Here is a 23,211-nt window from a genome sequence, read left to right as displayed (position 1 = left end):
AAATGGCGGCGAACCAGTGATGACTAAGGAGGTTTATATGGATATTTTGAAGCGGAAACTATCAGCGGCTGCACAAAAGCTAAAGTTGGGGCGCAGATATACGTTCCAACAAGACGGAGATCCGAAACACAACTCAAAACTGGTTTCGCAATGGTTCAAAGCATGGTTGGTCCGCACTTCTCAAATCCGACAGTGCGCTGTGTAAATCGCACCGTTATCTTCTACGATTTGTAGAGCACCACACTTCATTCCGAAATGCTCTACACTCGTTTCCGAGTACAGCCGAAGCCAAGTGCCGAGCAAAACCGGTGCCCCAATAGCAACATTACTGTGTGAGCAGGAGAAATCCCGAAACACACAACTGAAGTGTATTTTTTTCCTTCTCTTCCTATCACAGTACGCAAACAAACAGCACGAAACGACATTGCTTCTTCTTCTTCCTTTTCTTGTTGGGAAAGAACCAAGCCTACTGAGTTGCTTTAGCGCTGCTCCCCTACACTTAATGTGATAATTTTTTTTCTCTTGCTCTCACACTGGCGAAGCGTTCTCTGCTCTTTGATTGGATGTACGCCCGGCGTCTTAACAGAGCAGGGCAAGTGTTTCAGAACGAAAAGTTCACTGAGTTGCATTTATCAAGCCGCTCGAGAAGAAATGGACAAAAAGCGTATCAAGGTTATGGAGTGGCCAGCACAGTCTCCCAACCTTAATCCGATCTGCATCTCTGGTCAATTTTGAAATTAAGATTCAGGAGCAAAAACCAACAAGCATCCAGCAATTGCGGCAGGTAATCTCAACTGAATGTGACAAATTCACCCCAAAACCAACTGCTAAGCTTGTTGAATCGATGCCAAGACGTTGTCAAGCAGTTATTGAAGCCAGAGGAGGTCACACGAAGTACTAAACCCAAGTGATTCTGTGAGTTCTCGGAGTTTTTTTTATTTTTTCCAGCAACCATAATGGTTGATGAATGATGATTGCATTATTGAGATGGGATCTGGTAAAATAAATAGCCAAAAAACCAATGTTTTAACCATATTATGAGCCCCTTTTGTACTGCCAGTCAAGATTTTAGGTAAAATGTGTATGAAATAGTATCTTAAAATAAATGCGCCTCGTCAAATCTGATGGTCAATCATGATGGAATTGATGGAAAAAAGGCCTGAAAAAATATTTTCCAATGCTTGCATTGTGAATCCATCAACATGGCGTCATTTTGTGCCCTTCGATTTTGCAACCAATATGGCGTTAGTCAATTCAATGCTTAATAGCCTGTTTATGGTCAAAAAATGGCTAATTAGTTTTATTATGGTTTAATGATGACCCCAAAAAAAAGCTACTATTTGACGTTTCTCTCGCAAACTAACCAATTACACGCTTAGGATGAGTTCCTCATTTCTGAGTTGTTAATCATTAGTACAGTAAATGAGGTCAGACTTTTTGAATAAAAAGAGATGGGTTGTGAATGGCCTGTGGAATAAATCATGAGTTGAAGTCGAATTTCGTTGTCGTTTTCTTGGATTTCAAGATGGCGGCTTCTGCTGAACTTTCAAATGTTGTAAATGACTTAAAATCACATGAAACACCAACAATATGGGTATTAGTTCATTTTTTTTTATTATGTTTCTGATGCACGTTTCTCGTTTTGTTTATATTTTTTGATTATTTTTTGCCATATTTGCTATTTATGTCATTCTATTATGCCACATGTGCCAAATTGGATGTTGCCAAAATCGAATGTCGCGAACGGGGTCTGTATTGTGTTGGTTTTATAGGAATTTCAGTCCCTTACAGCATTTCAGAGAAACGCGAAAAGATATATTCGACTTCAATCGTTTAGTCTTTTTACTCAATACAATATATTTTGGGGGTTTCATGCTATTTTCATTCATTTACAGTATTTTTGAGTTCTGCTGAAGCCACCATCTTGGATTTCAAGATAGCGCCAGAATGCAAAAATCAACTTCTTATAGCTTATCCCAATTAACAAATATCCATATTTTGAAGGTTTCATGCGATATTCAATTAATTATAGCATTTTAAAAGTTTATCGAAATCCGCTATCTTGGATTTCAAGAAGGTGTCAGATAGCGAAATTCGACTTCTACTCGTTTAGCCCTTTTACCCAATACCAATATTGTTTGGGTTTCATGTCATTTTAAGTCATTTACTACATTTCAAAGTGCAGCGGAAGCCGCCATCTTGGATTTTAAGATGGCGTCAGATAACGAAATTCGATTTATACCGGTTTTTCTCTATCAACTTTTACCCATATAGTAAGGGTTTTATGCGATTTTCAGTCATATACAGTATTTTCAAGTTGAGTGGTAGCCGCCATCTTGGAATTTAAGATGGCGAAGGATAACGAAACTTCTACTATTTATCATTTTCACCTAATTACCATATTGTGAAGGTATCATGATATTTTCAGTAATTTACAGCTTTGAAAAAGAGCGGAGGCCGCAATCTTGGATTAATGATGGCGTCAAGCAACAAATTTACTTCCTAATATTTGGGCCCTTCCACTCAATACTCATATTGTAAAGATATTCATACCACTTCCGGTAATTTCAAGTTTTCAGAGATTTCCACTCAAAACCCACACACATAACTTATCAAAAATGTGTAAAAATGAGAGTTCCAATTCAAATACACTGGATTATTTTTTTTTAAACGATTGTTGTGTTCGTGCAAAAAAAGAAATCGTTTAAAAAAAGTTCAAAACAACCGACAAAATTCAGCGCTCATTTCGAGTAAAGTGGCCAACTTTGACTGTAAATCGATCATTTCCAACCAGGTAGACCATTCAGAGGTGATTTGAGTGAAATCGGGAAGCTCAAAGATTTGTTTTGGATTGATCTGTTTTAGGATTTAAGCCACGGCTGTTCCGGAACTGCCGCAGGGTCTCTAAGTGGCCATTCCGGCCTATGTTTCTATCGGGAAGCAACGTCAGAACCAATTTACCACTCAAGAGTGGTTTGGAAAAAAAGTGGGAAAGTCTAGAACCTGTTTTTGAAAATCCTCTTATTTTGAGAAAATCGTTTAAAAAAATCGTTTAAAATAAAACCGTGTAAAATATGATCGTTTATAAAAAGAATCCAGTGTATGTGCTATCTAACCTGACAGTTTCCTGTTTTGATCGAGAAGTGTCACTAAGTTTCATGGCGGTTTAATAATCATGCACTGAGTGACATTATAAAACATGCAAAAGAAAGCTTGGAGCAAACTTCTAAGTTTGTGTTTTTTATAGTTTAAACAGAGCATTCATAACTCTTTCAAAATGACTATAATAGTATGTTTAATAAAAGTTTTATTAGCGTTTTCAAAACTATCTGAAAAAATATGGTCTAACCAAAAATATAAGCATTTTTCATGACCATAATTAAACCGTCATAAAACGAGCTGCACAAAAAATGCCATAATTAAACCATAATAAAACTTCCTAATGCTAGTTGGCTTAATCTGAGTTACTTGGGAAGCTATGTGAGCCAGAGAGGTGGATAAACTTTTTTTGTGTTATTTTTTATCTTTTTTTGAACATCATATCTCAAATGCAACAAAATATGTTTTTTTTTGGAACTTGAATGAATTGACTTTGTTTTAACATAAACAATAATTAACTGAACCACAATTAACTGCGTTTCAATTTTCCGTAGGGTTTTTTGGAATAAATCTAGTTTTTTGCTGGGGGTGGATAAGCTTATTGCTTACTGTAGATAACCATTGTGGAAACCACTTAATGCCAAAGTCCTGATGTATACATGTCCGCGGTGTATAGGTATAACAGAGGTCCATTGCGTTAGCGATACGTAACGACGCACACAGGGGTAAATGCACCTAATAAGCGATCAAAATTATTTGCGGACAAACGGTAAACGATAGACATTTGATGTCTTCACAAAATTTTTATATTTTTTGATGATCTATCAAATTCTTGAAAGAAAAAAGTGATATTTCCACCTGGAAGGGAGATAAAAAAAATATTTCTTGAAATAATTTGTTTAGAGACTTGATGTCTTGACAAAAGTTGTAGATCTTATTATTTCAAGCAACTTTGTTGAAGACATCATAAAGATCGCATGAAAATCATAAAAGTTACGAGCATTTTAAAAATAACGAGAATTTTCACAAGTAATTTTGAGTTTTTATTTAATATCTTTTTTAGTATACGATTTACAAACTTAGTATATTTGAGAAAGTTGTTCAAATTGTTAAAACACATAATTTTGTAGAACATTTCAAATACATATTTCAACTAAGAAAGGAGATATACTACAAAATATCTAAAATAATGCCATTTTTCAGTAAGTTATAACCTTAAAAGTTCGGACGAGTTCGGATAATTTTTTGATTGGATTTTGTTGGTCAAGTTATTGGCTTTCCATTGATATATAAATTAAACATTAGTTTTGAATAGATTTTTTACAAACAAGCAATCAAAAATGAGCTTTTTCCTTTAGAAACACTTAAAATTCGAAGAAAAAAACCCTCAATTTTTCCTGTTTTTAGAGGAAAAAGCTCATTTTTGATTGCTTGTTTGTAAAAAATCTATTCAAAACTAATGTTTAATTTATATATCAATGGAAAGCCTTGACCAACAAAATCCACTCAAAAAATTATCCGAACTCGTCCGAACTTTTAAGGTTATAACTTACTGAAAAATGGCATTATTTTGGATATTTTTAAGTATATCTCCTTTCTTAGTTGAAATATGTATTTGAAATGTTCTACAAAATTGTGTGTTTTAACAATTTGAACAACTTTCTCAAATATACTAAGTTTGTAAATCGTATACTAAAAAAGATATTAAATAAAAACTCAAAATTACTTGTAAAAATTCTTGTTATTTTTAAAATGCTCGTAACTTTTATGATTTTCATGCGATCTTTATGATGTCTTCAACAAAGTTGCTTGAAATAATAAGATCTACAACTTTTGTCAAGACATCAAGTCTCTAAACTAATTATTTCCAGAAATATTTTTTTTTATTTCCCTTCCAGATGGAAGTATCACTTTTTTCTTTCAAGAATTTGATAGATCATCAAAAAATATAAAAATGTTGCGAAGACATCAAATGTCTATCGTTTACCGTTTGTCCGCAAACAATTTTGATCGCTTATTAGGTGCATTTACCCCTGTGTGCGACGTGCTCATGATGAGTACCCTTGCGCGTAGAGGTGTCGTATAATAGGCACTGCGGTTCTCATTTAGAGGTGACCCACACAACCATGGATAAGTTTTGAACTAAACCGAAGCTTTAGGACCTCGGGAAATTGTAAAATGACCACAAATCGACTCAGCCTAATGCACATACTAAATTTATTGAAACTTTATTACGAATAACCTGAGTTTTACTGAATTCTATCCTAATTTTTTTAGCGGTGCCCTTTTCTACGCTGATTTTCACAACAATCTTTTCACATATGTGTGTGACATATATGTAGATATAACAAGCCTTTCATAGATTTGAATAATTTTGTTTATTTAGGTATATTTTATGTAATTTCCTTAAACCACTCACTAAGTCATTTTTCAGATTCCATGTATTATCACAAATGGAGACCGAAAACTCACAGGAAAATACTTCACGATACTTAAAATACTTAAACGTCATACTAAACTAATTATCACGATTCAGGTCCATTATCATTTCCTTCACCTCGTCAGCGTCAATTCTGTCGATTATGTTCACGTTAAAGTGCTCAGCGTTCTTGATGTGATGCTGTAGCGTCAACATTCCACGTGTCAGATGGCCTCTCAACTCAACATCGGCCTTGTAATCTTCCGACACCACGATCAAACTTTGGTTCAGAAAAATCGCTACCGTATACATATCACAAGGATCCCACCAACTTGATCCACCTTCGTAAACAGAGTTCTCGACCGCATTCAGCACCTGAATCGCTTGATTCTTAGTATTGTTGAAAAACTCAAACCGCCACTCAATGCTAAAGTATCTATTCATTGCCAGCACCGATTCCCAGGGGAAGATTTGCAACGTAACCGGTGAATTATTAATCACAATATTTGCCGCTTCGGGATCCGTGAAAAAATTGAACTCGGCGCTGAAGTCCGTGTTACCCACTGCATTTCGATTTCCACCCAGAATGAAGACGTTGGAAATTTTTTTACCGGATTCCGGAAACATTTTCAACAACAGAGCCAAATTCGTTAGTGGCCCAACACTGATGATGGTGATCTCGTTTGGAAACTGAGGAAAAATAGAATCACTCATTGATCACTTGTAACCAACGCAACTAGAAAAGAACACCAACCTGATCTAACAGTTCTTGCATTTTAAGTACGGCATGGCCAGGTTTTACAACACTCATATCTGGTTCCTTTTCAAATTCCACATCACCGAACCCATCGACACCCCAAAAATACCCATTTACATCCCTCGGAGGCGCAGGTGTAATCAACCGTTCCGAAGCTCCCTTGAAGACGGGCACATCACATCGACCGAGACCCTCCAAGATGCGGGCCACATTCCTGGCCACGTTTTCCAGCCCACCATTTCCGTGGGAACAAGTTATCGCCTCCACCTTCACATTAAACTTCTGCTCATTCATCAGCAGCATAGTGAGGGCCCATGCATCATCACCTCCAGCATCCAGATCGATGATCACCCTCCGAAGACCTGCTTCACCGGCCGATACAATCGATCTGCCTTCAAGCTCCCCAACAAAAAGACCGACTGTCATCAGAAGTAGCACAATTATTCCACCCATGATGGTATCACTTAGCTTAATGTTTCCGGAGAAACGTGCCAAAGAAATAAAACGCTCGCGACATTCGCATTCGATTTATAGTCAGTTTTATCAATCCGCACGGAGGGGCAACTGGGGCGAAAAGCTTCTTGCGAAGTTTTCCACATGCTAACTGATCAATTTTTAAATTTTGATGAGATTTTCTGGAGCTCCAGAAGCAATATCAGAAAATGTATCACTGATTACTGATTAAAATTTAATTAAAAAAAAAAAACGAAATGTATGTATGGTGCGATTTTTTTTTAAATCTTTATTGTTAAAGTAATTTTCTTTCCAATTTACCACTAATCGAACCCAGCGATTCTTTTATAACTTTATGTTTATTTACCAATTGCCAAAATTTGAACCTGCTGTTCAAACAACGATTAAAACATTCACAGACAGTCTGCCTTCGGTGTTTTTGAGGTAGCATTCGTACGACACGACACGACATTGAGGTAGTCGTGGAGCATTCAGTTCAAAGCTGTCATCCGGAAGTCTGTTGTTGATAATATAAATTAATGACTGAGCTGTTAGCTTTGTTTAGTAGGTACACTTTCTTTCTAAATTTAACCTACCTACATGAAAAGCAAAATCAACTTTTTCGTTTTTTGGACGGGTTCCCAAAATGTGATTACATTTTTTAACCCTCATCCGTTCCGAAAAATGCTACCCGTTAGAGTTCCTGGCAGGTCAATTTGATTCTCTTGACTAAAACCGATAAATCCATCTTGTTTAACTTAAACGATTTGAATGAAATTTATATTTAGCTTAAGAAAACTCATAATGTGACTTAAATATGATTTTCAGACAATAAAAACCGGAAAAACTAAACGAAATGTTCAAAAAAATTACTTAGTGTCTAAGAAAGCTGAAGTAAGAAGTTATACGTTTCGCACAAGAAAATATATTTTTTGATTTTTTTTTTCATGACCACAAACAATAAGTGATGTTAAAACCAGTACTGTTCGATCAATGAACCCTAAAAATTGTTTCAGTCACAGAAGATTTTTTTTTCAAAAATGGAAAAGAAAGTTGAGGGAATTTGACACATTTCGGCATCTTCATATTCTCAAAATAAGAAAAACAGATTATTTGACGAATTTCAAAATTTTTTTTCAAACTTTTCGTCAATGTGTAATTTTTCACCCACTCTTTCTTCTGATTTTCTAGCACCTAAATTCATCTTTGTACAGGATTTTGACTATAATAAGCGAGATTTCCACAACTACTTATAATATTTTTGTGAGGCAACGGTCTGCACAGTTATGAAATTACATCACTTGAACCAATATGAAATTGCCTTTCTGATGAAAACAAATTAATTGCAAAGTTGAATTCAAAATTCTGTGCTTTGTATTTTGAAAATCTCAGAATGTCAAAATGTGTCAAACAACGTCCACTTTGCATTCCACATTTCAAAAATTTTCTACCAGGACTAAAGCAATGTTCAACGTTCATTGATTGAAAAATACCGTTTTTACACTGCTTTTTTATGTGCTCATGATCTTGAATAATTAAAAAAAATATTTATATATCCTTCTGCGCAACATGTAGATTCTAACTTGAACTTTCTTAAACACTAAAGTGAATTTTTGATTATAATTTTAATGGCATGTGCGGTGGAATGAAAACTACAGAGAATTTATTTTATAGAAATTTGAAAGAAAGGTGGATAGACAGGCATTAATGCGCCAATAGAAGAAAGCTTGAAAGGTTTTGAAATTTTAGGCTAGAGGACATGTTGATGAAAAGCTCCCATGAATTGCTCCCGCCTTTGCTCTACACTAGCTAATTATAGGGGAGGAGCGGGCTATATGCGCCTATTAAGCAGAACACTGATTTAATCAAATATCACGTCGAATATGTGTACAAAAACTATATACACGTGTGCAGGCATCTGTTTGCTATACATTGGAGTAATTTTTATGTTAAAATTTTCTTCTGTTTCCAAAAAAATGATTTTATTATAAGTGTTGTCTAAAATGCCGAACCTCAAACCGTGCGGGCTAAATGCGCCTATTTATGTTTTGAACAAAATTTCTGTTTTTTAGGCAATATGTCCGTATAATTTCATTGAAACTGCTAGAAAGTAATAATTTCCGTACGACAATGCTGAAGTTTTATAAAAATCTTTGTATATTATAATTTTATGGAATAAAACAAAAGTTAGGGTTGCCATACTATGGAGGCAGTTCATCCATGAGAAAAACTTTATCAAATCTGTTTTTAGATCTTCAATTCTCTCTTAAGATGTTATTCAGAGCTTAGATTTGAAGGTTCAGTGATAAAAATCATTTATTTATTCTATTTAACCTGTTATTTTAAGATGGAGGCATTTTACAAACATGATGGGGGCATACAAAAACACTCTATTATTCCACTATATAATCATTATTAAACCTCCACAAAAGCTGAAATATGTTTAATTTCTAAAGTTCATTTGAGTAAGAAACAAAAACCATCCTAGTTTTTGTTTAAAACTTCTTTACGTATAATTTTTAAAAGTCAAAATATTACATCAAAGTGTATCAAAACCTTGTATGATTTTTAATTTTTTTTTGAGTTGGTTTATTCATAAAATTCTTTCTTGCCTTATGTTCTAAGCGTATCACCTTCAAAATGCATTGGTCAGATAAGCTGTCTAGTCAGCCATTTCATCAAACAGCTGTAGGGTCATTTAACCCGATAGGCCCATTTAGGAAACCTTTCCCCTACATGAGAAACTCAGAAAGAGAATTCCCATGCCTATAGCAGATGGCGGCAACTTTACACGATTTGTCTACACAGAAAGAAAAATGTAAATTTACGTTACACATTTTTGCATCGTCGCTGAAAAATTATGGAAAAGACTATAGCATCTAGACGACTGCGAAGAAATTCTCGTGCAATTTCATGTAAATCTCAGCGTTGGTAACGTTCGTCCGTTGATTTTTGTACCTGTTCGTGTGCTGTTTGCTTCTGTTCGAGTTGGAAGTGGTGCGTTCAAGATATCCAGCCAGTAACGTTGCTAAATGCAATTCTATTTATGAAGGTATGTGTGTGGATATGTGGGCGTTACAACAACTTGTATTAATTGTATATTTATTATTTTGCAGAAAATCACTACGATGGATTCAATTTTTACGATACCTGTCGTCGTTTTCAGCGCTGGGGGAATTGAAAAACACCGACAGGCGTTTGTGTCGAGTCGAAAAGATCAGTAAAGTGTATGCCAGCAAACTGAATAAAGGTTCTCTATTAATCAATATCGCTGATTTGTTTATTATTTTCAAACACTCCTTTAAACAAAACATCAATAAAAGAGAGGTTGAGCATGTAAATCTACAGTTAACAATCAATATCAATGGGACTGAGAATTTACATGTAACGAACAATATTGATACATGTAATAACGCGATTCCCTTCTACCCATGCAGTTGCATGTAAATCTACGTGGATTTTTCTAACTGTGTATGTATCGTGTTACCAACATCTTTTAAATAAGTGGTCGTGAATCTCGTTTTTAAGCTTTTTTTTTCCTCAGATTTAAGCTTTTTTTGCTTTGAGAGCATAGGAGACGAAAGCTTAAATCTGAGGAAAAAAGCTTAAATCTGTCAAAACGAGGGGAAAAAAAGGGGAAATCTGAGAGATGTGCTCCATACGGTTTGAATAGCGTTGCCGCCGCCTGCCTATAAGGGTATATACGGGCGCCAGTATTGGCGAAAAATTGGCCTCAGCCATAACCTCAAACTTTGATGAGCTGACGGCCTCACCAGTGATGCTAGGCGCGTTACTAAAATCAGTATTTGTTTTTTTTAAACTAATTATAATATTTCTGAATTGATTAATTTTTTTAACAATCAACAGCTAATCGTTTGAATTCATTACGGGGCGTCTCTAATAAAATTGATGAAGATAACCCATCTTCCGCTAATGAATTTTCAAGGTGAATTTAAAACATCTGAAATATATTTTCATGTACTGCTCGGTAAAGTAAAAAGAGTTGTTTCCAACTTCTAAACGAATGCAAAATCATTCACTGTTACAAAAAAAGTAAATTAATAAAAGCCACGTTGATGTTGACTATGAAAATAATAGCCTGCATGCTCTGATTATTTATAACATTTTCACATTATTCGCTACATCGTTTAAGTGTGCGATACAGACAGTTGTTATTCAGTTCAGATAAATGTTGCGTTTAATTTCATATTCTAATAGAAATCTAGGGGAAAGTTGCAAATTCTCAGTACTCATGAAAACGTTTTTCAATAAAAATTCAATTTAAAATATAATCATTTTCCAAATATCAATGCACTTGGCAGCCCTGACCACCCAAAAAAATCAAAACACGAGCATCTGTGTGTCGCTTTTCCACAGGGCGAATTTGTCGATATTAGTACCGCAAAATCGCGTTTATCGTGCGCCCTTCTCGAAAATTGATTCTGTTCTCCCATGGTTTGAGGTTAGGGCTGAGGCCTCCTGCTAAGGTGGTGTTCGTGCAAAACTGTCAATATATCCTAATAGCGAGCCCAGTGGTTTGAGAGCGTGTTTTTACGCACACTTCATTGAAGTGACTTCAAACGAGCAAAAACGTAGCAACCCCAGGCGGCGGCAACGCTGTTCAAACCGTATGGAGCACATCTCTCAGATTTCCCCTTTTTTTCCCCTCGTTTTGACAGATTTAAGCTTTTTTCCTCAGATTTAAGCTTTCGTCTCCTACACAGCAAAAAATAATGTAATGATGGCCGATGTAATTTAAGGAGATGTTAGACGTTCTATGTATTATTTGTTATATTCGTTGTTATATTACATCAAACCGATGTACACTCTGCGAACATGTCGTTCAGTGTAATATCACAACCTGTTCTGTAGTATTACATCAAGTAGCCAGTGTTTATCTAGATTGACGTTTGGAAATTTCTCGCATTAAAAAGTTGTGGACCGGTTGTAAACTTTGGGCATGTGTGTTTTGCCGGTAAGTGCTATCAATGTTAATAAAAAGTCTAAGCAAATCATCGCTCTAAGTTTTTTTTTCAATTCTTTTTCGTTTTAAGGTCCATTTATTTCGAGACGTCTGAATGAAAAAGTATTAACGGATTTCAAAACAACCGGAAGGTTAGTATGTTGTTCAAAAATTTGTAAGCCCTCAATTGTTTTTTTAAATATTTTTTAGAAAGTCTTGTGAACATGCAGTGGTCATTCAAAGGACAAATCTGGAGAGTATGGAACCTCAACAATAAGTGGAACTGGATTGGATCTGATGCATTAAACATTCCGTTGTGAAATCGGAGATCGATAATTCGTGAAATCTGTGATCGGAAAGCTGTTTTCGGAATGCAAATAATACTTCACACCAACTTGATTCCAATATTTCCAGCGAAACGGGCAGGATTTGTGAGTGAAATCATTTTTCCACTGAAGGGCGTAAACAGTCTTCTCGACTAATGAATAAAAAAAAAACACGCTTCAAACCATTTCGCTTTTTTATTGTGATTGGAATTTCACATCTAATTCAATATTTGAAATCTGAGTCGTAAGGTGGACCCATGCCCCCTGTTACGATTAAAATCGGAAGTTACTATTGAATTATTGAAATTAATGACGGCTTGCCATATCATTAGAAGCAGAAGCTCTACAATTTGCGTGCTTGAATTCGTCTACTGTGATACAAATACAAAGTGTAACATTTTTACATCAAATGTATGTAGCTGGGTACATCAACATAATGTAATATTAGATGCTTTTTGAAACTCAAACTATGTGCATGATTTTGATGTAATATCACCAAATTTTTTTGCTGTGTATGCTCTCAAGGCAAAAAAAGCTTAAATCTGAGGAAAAAAAGCTTAAAAACGAGATTCACGACCACTTATTTAAAAGATGTTGGTCACACGATACATAGACAAATCGTGTAAAGTTGCCGCCATCTGAGCAACCCATGGGCCTACTGAGCTTTCCTTATGCGAGAACAGTTCTAGCGACGTTGCCATCTTTTCAGATTCGCTGCGAATAGTTGCTACTTGTCGATTTTTTCGCATTTCACATTTTATCTATTTCGCGTTCTTACTTTTTTGACCAAGTGTCAATTTTTGAACCGTATTTTCTTGTTGTATTTTTTCTTTTTGCCATAAATTGTTTGTTATATGATTTTAATCGCCGTAATTTGTATGACTATAATTTTAATGGCATGTGCGGCGAAATGAAAACTAGAGAGAATTTATTTTCAAATTTCTATAAAAAAAATCTCTCTAGTTTTCATTCCGCCGCACATGCCATTAAAATTGTAATCATACAAATTACGGCGATTAAAATCATATAACCAAGTGATTTTTTTTAGCATTTCGTAGCTGATCTCAAGTCTCTTTCCGAAGCATTTTTTTCTGTTTTTTTCTTGGACTTTGAAAAATAGATAACGAAGGAGTTGAAGCTGAATATTGTTTGAAAATCATATAAGTATTAGTTTCATACAAATCGGTTTAAGAACAAGGGAAATAAAGCAATTTTATGCGACGAGTGTCAAATTGACAGGAGCGTTCTGAAATTCGATTCGGAAGTATTGAAAGGAAAGCAGGTACGTTGACTCAAAGAAAAATCTGGTCCGGGCCCGGTGGACAAAACTTTGTATGGATGTATGTTGGTAATCCACCATGGGTGCACGGATTCACCGCAGTTTCTGCCGAAGTATGTGCTCACATGCATTCTTTAGATTACTAAGTTCGACAGAAATCTAATGCAGCTCTCCACCATACCCGGACCCCATGGATGTATAAAATCAATCATAGAAGTAGAGTTGAATCTATGATAGGTATGGTTGAACGCACAGATCCAATCAGATAATCTTTTATATACGTATAAAGTTGAAAGTGTTATATTTATAGTTGGTCGAGAATCAATCAGAAATATGATTGAATAGAAGAAGCTTATCTTTGAAATTACCATACTTTTTTCTCCGTAAAAACGACTGTTCTGTTGACAGGGATTGGGAAGTCAGCATTAAAGAATTATTTCAATTTTTATCTTATACCGGAACAATCACCTAATCCAGAAGAAGCTGCGTTAGCGGAAACAGCTTGTTGATTTGTTGGATTTTTTATCAATGCAACAGCAAAAAAAGAGTGCATCGACGAGTTTGTTTCGCGATAGAAATTGCTTGCTCGTTTGTGCCGGTTTGGTGATTCAGAGAATAAAATAAGTGGTGAAAATTTCGTTCGAATTTTTTTCACAATATCAGAGTTAACGGAAATGAAAGCAGTCAATTTGTGTCTGGCGAAAAAATATCACAGAGCAGCATTTCGTGACTATTGACTTTTCGATGAGTGATGTCAACATGCTCGAAATGAAAAATAAACTAGAGAGTGTAAATTTTGTGGGGCCTGGCACAATTTCGACAAGGGTTTGTGCCCAGCATTGGGTAAAAATTATAGAAAATTTGGAATGAAGAACAATTACAAAGTTGTGTGTCAAATGTAGCAATTTGACTAATTTGTGGAATACTTGTGGAATCAGGTCGTTCTGCTCAGTGAAATAAGTAATTAACTCTACGCAATAATACAAACGTCTGACGCGACGAGGACTTCCGTCAGCGTGAACGAGCTCAAGCTGTAAGGCGAGATAAGTGGAAAGTTAGAGATCTGACGCGATGAGGGCTTCCGTCAGCTGAGAGACGTTAAAGCGATTTGACGAGATGTTGACTTCCACCAGGTGAGGATAGAAATTTGAATATATCTGATGTGATGAGGACTTCCGTCAGTTGGAATATGTTAAAGCGATTGAATGAGATGTGGACTTCCGCCTAGAGAGTTAAAAATTTGGGATCCGGATTTGAGATGTGGACTTCCGTAAGGCAACTTGAAAAGTTTGACAATATCTGACTAGATGAGGCCTTCCGTCAGTTAAGAAATGTTGAAGCAATTTGGCGAGATGTAGACTTCCGCCTAGTGAGTTGATATATGACTCGATTAGGACTTCCGTCAGTTGAAACAGTTGAAGCGATTTGGTGAAATGTGGACTTCTGCCGGATGAAATGGTATGTTTGAAAAAATGTCTTACGCGCTGTGGACCTCCGTCAGTAAACTCGCAGTTCAGTTTGACTTCCGTCAATAAAACGAAAATTTGACTTGACAGAGTCCAGAAAGCACCAAAGATAATTTGATATGGCTTGAATACGTCTGACACGATGCGGACTTCCGTCAGTACGGAATAAGCTTGACAGTATCGAGTAAGTTTCAAGTGCCTGGCGCCCACTATTTTTGAAGATGTTTCGTATAAACGACGAGATGCTGACTTTCGTCAGTTGAACGGAAATTTAGCTTGACAGAATCGAGAAATCCCGTGAGAGCCTAGCGCGATGAAAACTGTGAAACAGACATTCGGTTTGGCAGTATCGAGGAAGTAAAAAAAAGGTACAGGCACGATGAGAAAAGGGAAGCTTCAAAAAGGCTCTGGCGTGTCAAGACTCCGACATATTTCGAACTGGTCGAATGATGGTCAGTGACACGTTTATTCGTTTTAAGCTTGACGATGTTAAAAAATGTACGAAAATGTTTGGAGGCGTCATGTGAATAAACGAAGAAATGGTTTGACGGGCTGTAATTCCTACTTGTTGTATTCAAATCGATAATTCCTGGCATATTACTAAGAGCTTCTTCAGTAAATCGAATGAACTTATTAAACGTCATGAGTATTTTGAAAACATGTCTCAAGGGATTATAAACTGATAACAATTTAATAAGATGCACCACACAAAATGTTTATAGGTTAGGATTCTGAACTGAAGTTTCGTTTTGCCCTTTATGGTTTTTGCACCTCATATACATTTCATTTGTTCAAATTTTGAACTCAATTTTGAAAAAAAAAACGTTCCATTACAGTATGTACATGGAAGATAGTGTGGGAAGTTGAGATTTTCTGGCGGTATACATTTTTCCCGAAATTTGAATATCGAACCCCCTTCCCCTCCCCCCTCGCTTGAACCAATAGCAAAAAATAGTCAGCGAATATAACAGTATTTAGGGCGATCGCGAGATATAGTAAAGTGAATTGTTCATGTAAAATGAAAACTTTCACAAACAACAAATTTCATTTGAAGTCCACTGAGCAGGAGCGAAACGCCAAGAATTGCTCTAAACGTTTGGACCAGTTGGCAAGTAATTTTGTTTCAGTTCTAGTCGAAAAAAGTAGATGAAAAAAAAGAAAAAAAATGATTTTCAGAGAACCTTTAAAATAATAAAAACAAACATAGTAAAAATCGATTAGAGCTTATAATTTTCCACAATATTTCAACAAAAATAGCTGATTTTAGGAGATTCAAATTGTCAAATATCTTTGATAACAATCGAAGATTAGGGCGGGAGGTTTTTTTTATATACATAGATCCAAAATTGAAGGGACAATTTCAAGACAAAGTTTCATAAATTGAACTACTTGACGTCAAGCAGGTGCTATGACGGCTGCTGGATCAATATTGCAGCGATACTTCCATCCACCAGATGTCAATTGCTTGATCAGTGATTTCTTCATAGTCACTTATTATGTACCTCAGTTTCAACATGCAATACAGCGATCAAAGATATGGAACAAAATGTTTCTAGAATGAGTTTTTAAATGATCGTTTGAGCCACATATGAAAAACGATTTGTTTTTTTTTTCGATTATAGTCTTTTTACCGTTTTCGTGGCATTCGCAACTTTATCAACGTTTCAGTTGGCAGACAGTTATGGAAGAACTTATCCGACACACAGTTCGATATTTACTCTTGGGCTCGAGCTCACGGACATTGGATCAAGAAAACTCGTTATGTAGAATTTTCATAACACCTTGGTTCGAAAAAAAAAGTTTCTTATATTAAAAGATTCATTTACAGTCAAACCTGAACAAACGAGAGTCCAAGGAATTGCCTGTTTTCACTTATTCAAGTTTACTTCAATTTAGGTTCAGAAATAAGTTTTATTGAACAAGATTTGTCCGATTAACTATGTAACAGCAAATGTATAGTGAGTAAATGAAAACTGCACTCGAGAAGTATCTTAGTCTAGAAAATTCTGGTAGTCACAGTGTTGGACAAATATTTTATCACCATGTCTTTCGAAAAGAATCATTCCAACCACATTACCCCGGCTAGCTTAATTAAATGTTCTGCACGAGCAGTTAAAAAACTTTCCCGCTTAGGAACAAAAGATAGGATTCAAATAATTAAACAGATTCGATTGATGTCAGAGAAAACGCATCTTATCTCGTCTTTGGAAAATCGTTCGACACTTTATCAGCTGCGCGCGTCTTGAAATCAGGTACAAAGCTCCTACAACAATTGGACTAAACTGACTAGACAAACTCAACTGACCTAACTGAACAGAACACGTTTCAAAATTGAGGGAATGGATCTGAGCTAATAAAACGACTCACATCTCCGATAATCACTCGTGCGACCATGGTAAAACAGTAAATCTTGCGCTGGTCGCTTAGCCGATAACTACACAGGTTCAATAAAATTTGACAAATAGCCACATATATTGAAGCGAGATTGCAAAAACGAAAACCCTAACTAGTAACGGTTTGGCATCCTCTGCCGAAAATTTGTATCTGTTCGATAAGAAAAAGCAAACTCTAATTGGCAGCACTAAATGCTGGTTTACAGCTTATTTTTGATTAGATACCTATCTTTATTTTTTATTAGGCTGTCCAATATTAGATTGGCGGGAAGCGATATGCGCACTGTCATTGATAAGTTTACTAAGATTATTAGATCAAGCAGTGTCAGTATAATTGTGTGTTCAAAAAAAAAAAGTTCAAAATATCAAATAGTTAAGTACAAATTCCAATACCAAGTTCCTAGCTAAAAGATCCTGTTGGGACACATATATTTTGAATATTTAGAATTTTCAGGTTGGAACTGGAAAAGTCTTTACGACTATCTATAGCGCATTAGAGCTATAACACACATTGGGTTGCAATCTTAGAAAAGAAGCTCATTTTGAAAATTTGTCCCAAAAATTCTTACGAGTTCTTGCGAGATTTTATCAACTTCCCTATATCATTGGGATTGATACAAAATTTAAAAAAAATGCAAACTCATAAAAGAGCAGGGGAGGAGGTCGAAATGCACTGAAAATAGTTTTGTTATCCGATTGTGATCACCATTGATTTAAGCGATTTTTTTTATTATCAAAAAATTTGCGCCGGAGGGTCTCCAATTTGAGCCCAAATATCAACAATTGCCAAGCCTGGAAACTCAGGAACGAATCACAAAAACTGATTGAAATAAAATGACAAAAATGACAAAAATGACAAAAATGACAAAAATGACAAAAATGACAAAAATGACAAAAATGACAAAAATGACAAAAATGACAAAAATGACAAAAATGACAAAAATGACAAAAATGACAAAAATGACAAAAATGACAAAAATGACAAAAATGACAAAAATGACAAAAATGACAAAAATGACAAAAATGACAAAAATGACAAAAATGACAAAAATGACAAAAATGACAAAAATGACAAAAATGACAAAAATGACAAAAATGACAAAAATGACAAAAATGACAAAAATGACAAAAATGACAAAAATGACAAAAATGACAAAAATGACAAAAATGACAAAAATGACAAAAGTGACAAAAATGACAAAAATGACCATAATGACAAAAATGACAAAAATGACAAAAATGACAAAAATGACAAAAATGACAAAAATGACAAAAATGACAAAAATGACAAAAATGACAAAAATGACAAAAATGACAAAAATGACAAAAATGACAAAAATGACAAAAATGACAAAAATGACAAAAATGACAAAAATGACAAAAATGACAAAAATTACCAAAATGACAAAAATGACAAAAATGACAAAAATGACAAAAATGACAAAAAAGACAAAAAAGACAAAAATGACAAAAATGACAAAAATGACAAAAATGACAAAAATGACAAAAATGACAAAAATGACAAAAATGACAAAAATGACAAAAATGACAAAAATGACAAAAATGACAAAAATGACAAAAATGACAAAAATGACAAAAATGACAAAAATGACAAAAATGACAAAAATGACAAAAATGACAAAAATGACAAAAATGACAAAAATGACAAAAATGACAAAAATGACAAAAATGACAAAAATGACAAAAATGACAAAAATGACAAAAATGACAAAAATGACAAAAATGACAAAAATGACAAAAATGACAAAAATGACAAAAATGACAAAAATGACAAAAATGACAAAAATGACAAAAATGACAAAAATGACAAAAATGACAAAAATGACAAAAATGACAAAAATGACAAAAATGACAAAAATGACAAAAATGACAAAAATGACAAAAATGACAAAAATGACAAAAATGACAAAAATGACAAAAATGACAAAAATGACAAAAATGACAAAAATGACAAAAATGACAAAAATGACAAAAATGACAAAAATGACAAAAATGACAAAAGTGACAAAAATGACAAAAATGACCATAATGACAAAAATGACAAAAATGACAAAAATGACAAAAATGACAAAAATGACAAAAATGACAAAAATGACGAAAATGACAAAAATGACAAAAATTACAAGAATTACAAGAATTACAAAAATTACAAAAATCACAAAAATTACAAAAACTACAAAATGACAAAAATGACAAAAATTACAAAAATGACAAAAATTACAAAAATTACAAAAATTACAAAAATTACAAAAAGTACAAAAATTACAAAAATGACAAAAATGACAAAAATTACAAAAATTACAAAAATTACAAAATTTACAAAAAATGCAAAAATTACAAGAATTACAAGAATTACAAAAATTACAAAAATTAAAAAAATTATAAAAATTAAAAACCAGAACCATAAAAACATTGAAAGTTGCATTATTCGTTTGAAAAAAAATTGCATTATTTGTTTGAAAAATGAAACTAACTAGATATGAAAAAAATCGTTTTATTTATTTCCAATCAGATTAAAATTCAGTTTCATCGACTGGCTTGGCAATAATCCGAATCGAGAACTTTTCGTTATCAACTTTTTATCCAACATATCTTTTAATCTCAAGTGCCTGGCTTCAAACATTTTTCTCGCTCTGAATGATTGCTAGACTTTTTTTTTTTGACAATTTTTCAAAGAACAGAGGAACATGGAAATCGATCGTGCTTCCACTCGAGAAAAAAACGGAGTAATTGATATTGCGGAATAAATATTGAATGCATTATTTATCTATTATATATGGTAATTTGGCATGCATAATTTAGTCGCGGAGCCTCGTGAAGAAACCGAAATCGAAAACGACGATGGCGCTTTCATCTTTTCTGTTCGATGTGCGATGGCGTGTGATTTTTGCTTTTTCCTCTGGAGAACATCAGCGGAAATAATAAAAATCGTTTCGCTTGGAGGAAAAAAAATTTGGAACGGGAACGGGAAGTGAAGCGATTTCGCTTAAGTGATTCTTCCGCCGAATAAAAGGAAGTGAATTCGTTTGGGCGAAGGTGGAGTCGATTTATCCGAAATACACGCCGTTTCTCGACAACGGCAGAGATCAAACCGGCGAAGATGAAAATGAAAAGTGGGAGGTAGGTAAGAAAAAAAAAAAGAAATCGACACCGGAACAACAAGGGACATTTTTATCGCGGCCTGATGATGAAGCGAACTTGTCTGGCGGCGAAAGGGCGTCACGAATTTGCCATCCGCCGCAAGATGTTTAAGCAGCTGGAACTGGAACGCTTTTTGGCGATGTCGTCGTACTCGTCGTCTGGCGGCAGTCGAGGGGGTAAATCGCGAAATTATTGCTTAATAGAAAGAAAATGATTAAAACGTTATTGACGAAGCGATAGAGAGACTGTATTTTTCCCCCGACTTACGAGATGGCAGTGAAAACGAACGGAATAAGAAAAAAACGTTAAGACTTGGGAGCATCTCTTCTTCACGCATCGTTTTTCGCATAAATTCAACATTAATTTTATGGTTTGCCATCAATATTGCGCGGATTAAGTGCGAGCCAGTAATGGCTGATCATTTGTCTCTTTTTTTTTCAATTTTCTTCAGACTATCAGAAAGATGCTAACTTACACAATTTCGGTCTCCTTTTAAATGTTTCGTGGCTGGAAAGATCGATTTTGGAAATATGATTGAGTATGCTGTATTTTCGCATGTTTCCTTCATTTTCTAGCCTACTCTGTTGTCAGCCTTACTAAGGATGGAGAATCCGATTACTTCGTTTTTTGATTCATAGTTCAAATAAGTTATTATTATAGGGTGTCCCTTTATGTCTAAACACGATTTAAAATGAACAGTATAAACTAAGGTTGCCAGAATTTTTTCCACTCCCATCCGGGCCTAGCAATTGAGGGCATTTTTTCAAAAAAACCTGGCAAAATCCGGGCATGGATTTCAATTTTTCAAATCCAAAAACCGGTCAAAAACCGGACAAAATTGAGGTGTTATTATTTATAAAAGCAAAGAAAAAAAGCAAAAAAAATGAAATTAATATTTTATTAATGTAATTGCAGGCTTCCAACAACTTTTTTGAACACTTAAATATTTAAAGGTTTATAGAAGTAAATCAGCGAAATTATTTGAAACAACCGTTGAAAATTTCCATACCGTTAATCGATTTTGCTGAAACTTGTTCAAAAACATTGATTTTTTTTTTTTTGGTTTCTTTGTGAAAATGTGAAAAAATCCGGGCAATATCCGGATTTTTTCTACGATATCCGGGCAACCGGGCCGGACCGGACTTTCTCAAAATTTTGCATCAAATATCCGGGCAAACCCGGATAAAACCGGGCAATCTGGCAAGCTTAGTATAAACCCAATTTAGAAGAAAATCTATTTTTAATCATTTTAAAGTTCTCTATAGTCTTCTTTTAAAGTGAATCAATAAAAAAAAATTAAATTTCAGTAAATTTCTCAAAAACAACTTGGTATGGGCCCAAAAAGTTTCAATCAGTCTCGTTTGAGGACAATTTTTCGGATTCACGGTACGATGGTTCGGAGAGGAGATCTCATTTTTTCAGCACATCCCGAACAGAGGCAGTCTTTCTACTGGCGTAAGCACGCATGATTTTCCGGTCCAAAGTTTTGTCCACCGGACCCGGTTTCCACCCAGATTTTTTTGTCCACGAAGGTGCTTTCCTCTCCATACTTCTATGAAAAGATTAATCGGGCACGGGCAAAAAATTTCATAATCTTTAGATGTCCCTGCTAAAAAGGACATAACTTTTCACCGCTAAAGCCGATAAATTAAATCTCCATACTTCCGAATCGCATTTTGGACCGCTCCAATGCTTACTTCTTCAATTTTCGCCAACAATTACTAAGCGAATTGTTGAGGTTAATATACCATTTGTGCACGATATTTTTGCGCTTTTCCGGGGAAATACTTCTCATTTTCATAAAAATTACGAAAAGCGGAGCTCACGATACACAGAGTCTTAAGACGAACTGTAACCAACAACACATACAGAAAAATAGCTGTTTGAACGTGATCCGGTTTGTGCCTCGTGCACCGTGTTGTGGATTCGGAATTCTGAGTCTCATGCCGTACATATCCGTTACGCATGCCGTACGATCTTTATTCTGAATTCCACATCACGATTGTGATCCCGGATCTTGATCCTCGCCAGCTAATATTTTCATGGCCCATTTCAAAGCCAACTTGTTCTTTGAAGATTTGAAAAAACGGTGTTTTATTTGCCATAGCAAAGGATCATCTTAAGCCATAGTGTCCAAAATTGATTAGCTGTCGAGTGCCCGTAAAAGCTATTTTGGAGATCGTCAATCTTACTGCGTACAATCAGGGAAGCAACTCGAGCAGAACTGATGTTAATTTTAATTTCATAGTTTTCCGTCTAACGTTATAACTTGACGAACTCAGTCCACGGCTACCGTTCTCCAATTTCTCGGGCACCCCACGTTCGCCAGATCAAGCTCCACTTGGTCTGACCACCTCGCTCGTTGCGCCCCCGCTCGTCTTGTTTCTACCGGATTCGTAGCGAACACCTGTTTTGCAGGACATTCGTCCGGCATTCTCGCAACATGTCCCACTCAGCGTATCCGGCCAGCCTTCACCACCTTCTGGATACTGGGTTCGCCGTAGAGTCGCACGAGCTCGTGGTTCATCCTTCGCCTCCACACTCCGTTCTCCTGTACGCCGCCAAAGATTGTTCTTAACATTCGTCGCTCGAATACTCCGAGTGTACGCAGATCCTCCTCGAGCAATATCCATGTCTCGTACTCGGTCTAATGAACGTCATATACAAGTTACACTTCGTGCGGGGGCTAAATCTTCTCGACCGCAGTTGCTTGTGGAGTCCATAGTAGGCACGACTTCCGCTGATAATTCGCCTCCGGATCTTACGGCTGGTGTCATTGTCTGCGGTCACCAGTGAGCCGAGATAGACAAAGTCTTCGACTATCTCCAGCTCGTCGCCGTCGAACGTGACTTTGTTATTACTGGACAAGCGGATTCGGTCGGTCTCGGATCCGC

The 23,211-nt window shown here is 35.4% G+C and overlaps 1 protein-coding gene across 1 annotated transcript; it reads right to left on the bottom strand.

Annotated features, from left to right (window-relative positions):
• Nucleotides 1–5,363: 5,363 nt before the first annotated feature.
• LOC129756941 (nucleoside hydrolase-like) lies at nucleotides 5,364–6,770 on the bottom strand. The gene is made up of 2 exons (XM_055754009.1): nucleotides 6,273–6,770; nucleotides 5,364–6,208 (listed from the first exon to the last, which is right to left on the bottom strand). The coding sequence occupies exons 1-2, from the start codon at nucleotides 6,726–6,728 to the stop codon at nucleotides 5,618–5,620; spliced, it is 1,047 nt and encodes a 348-aa protein (XP_055609984.1). The 5' UTR covers nucleotides 6,729–6,770; the 3' UTR covers nucleotides 5,364–5,617.
• Nucleotides 6,771–23,211: the final 16,441 nt, after the last annotated feature.

This window comes from Uranotaenia lowii, chromosome 3 (assembly GCF_029784155.1).
Source record: "Uranotaenia lowii strain MFRU-FL chromosome 3, ASM2978415v1, whole genome shotgun sequence".
NCBI classification, from domain to species: Eukaryota; Metazoa; Arthropoda; class Insecta; order Diptera; family Culicidae; genus Uranotaenia; species Uranotaenia lowii.
The sequence above is the reverse complement of the archived record's forward strand: the minus strand, read 5'-3'. Positions and strand labels throughout refer to the sequence as shown.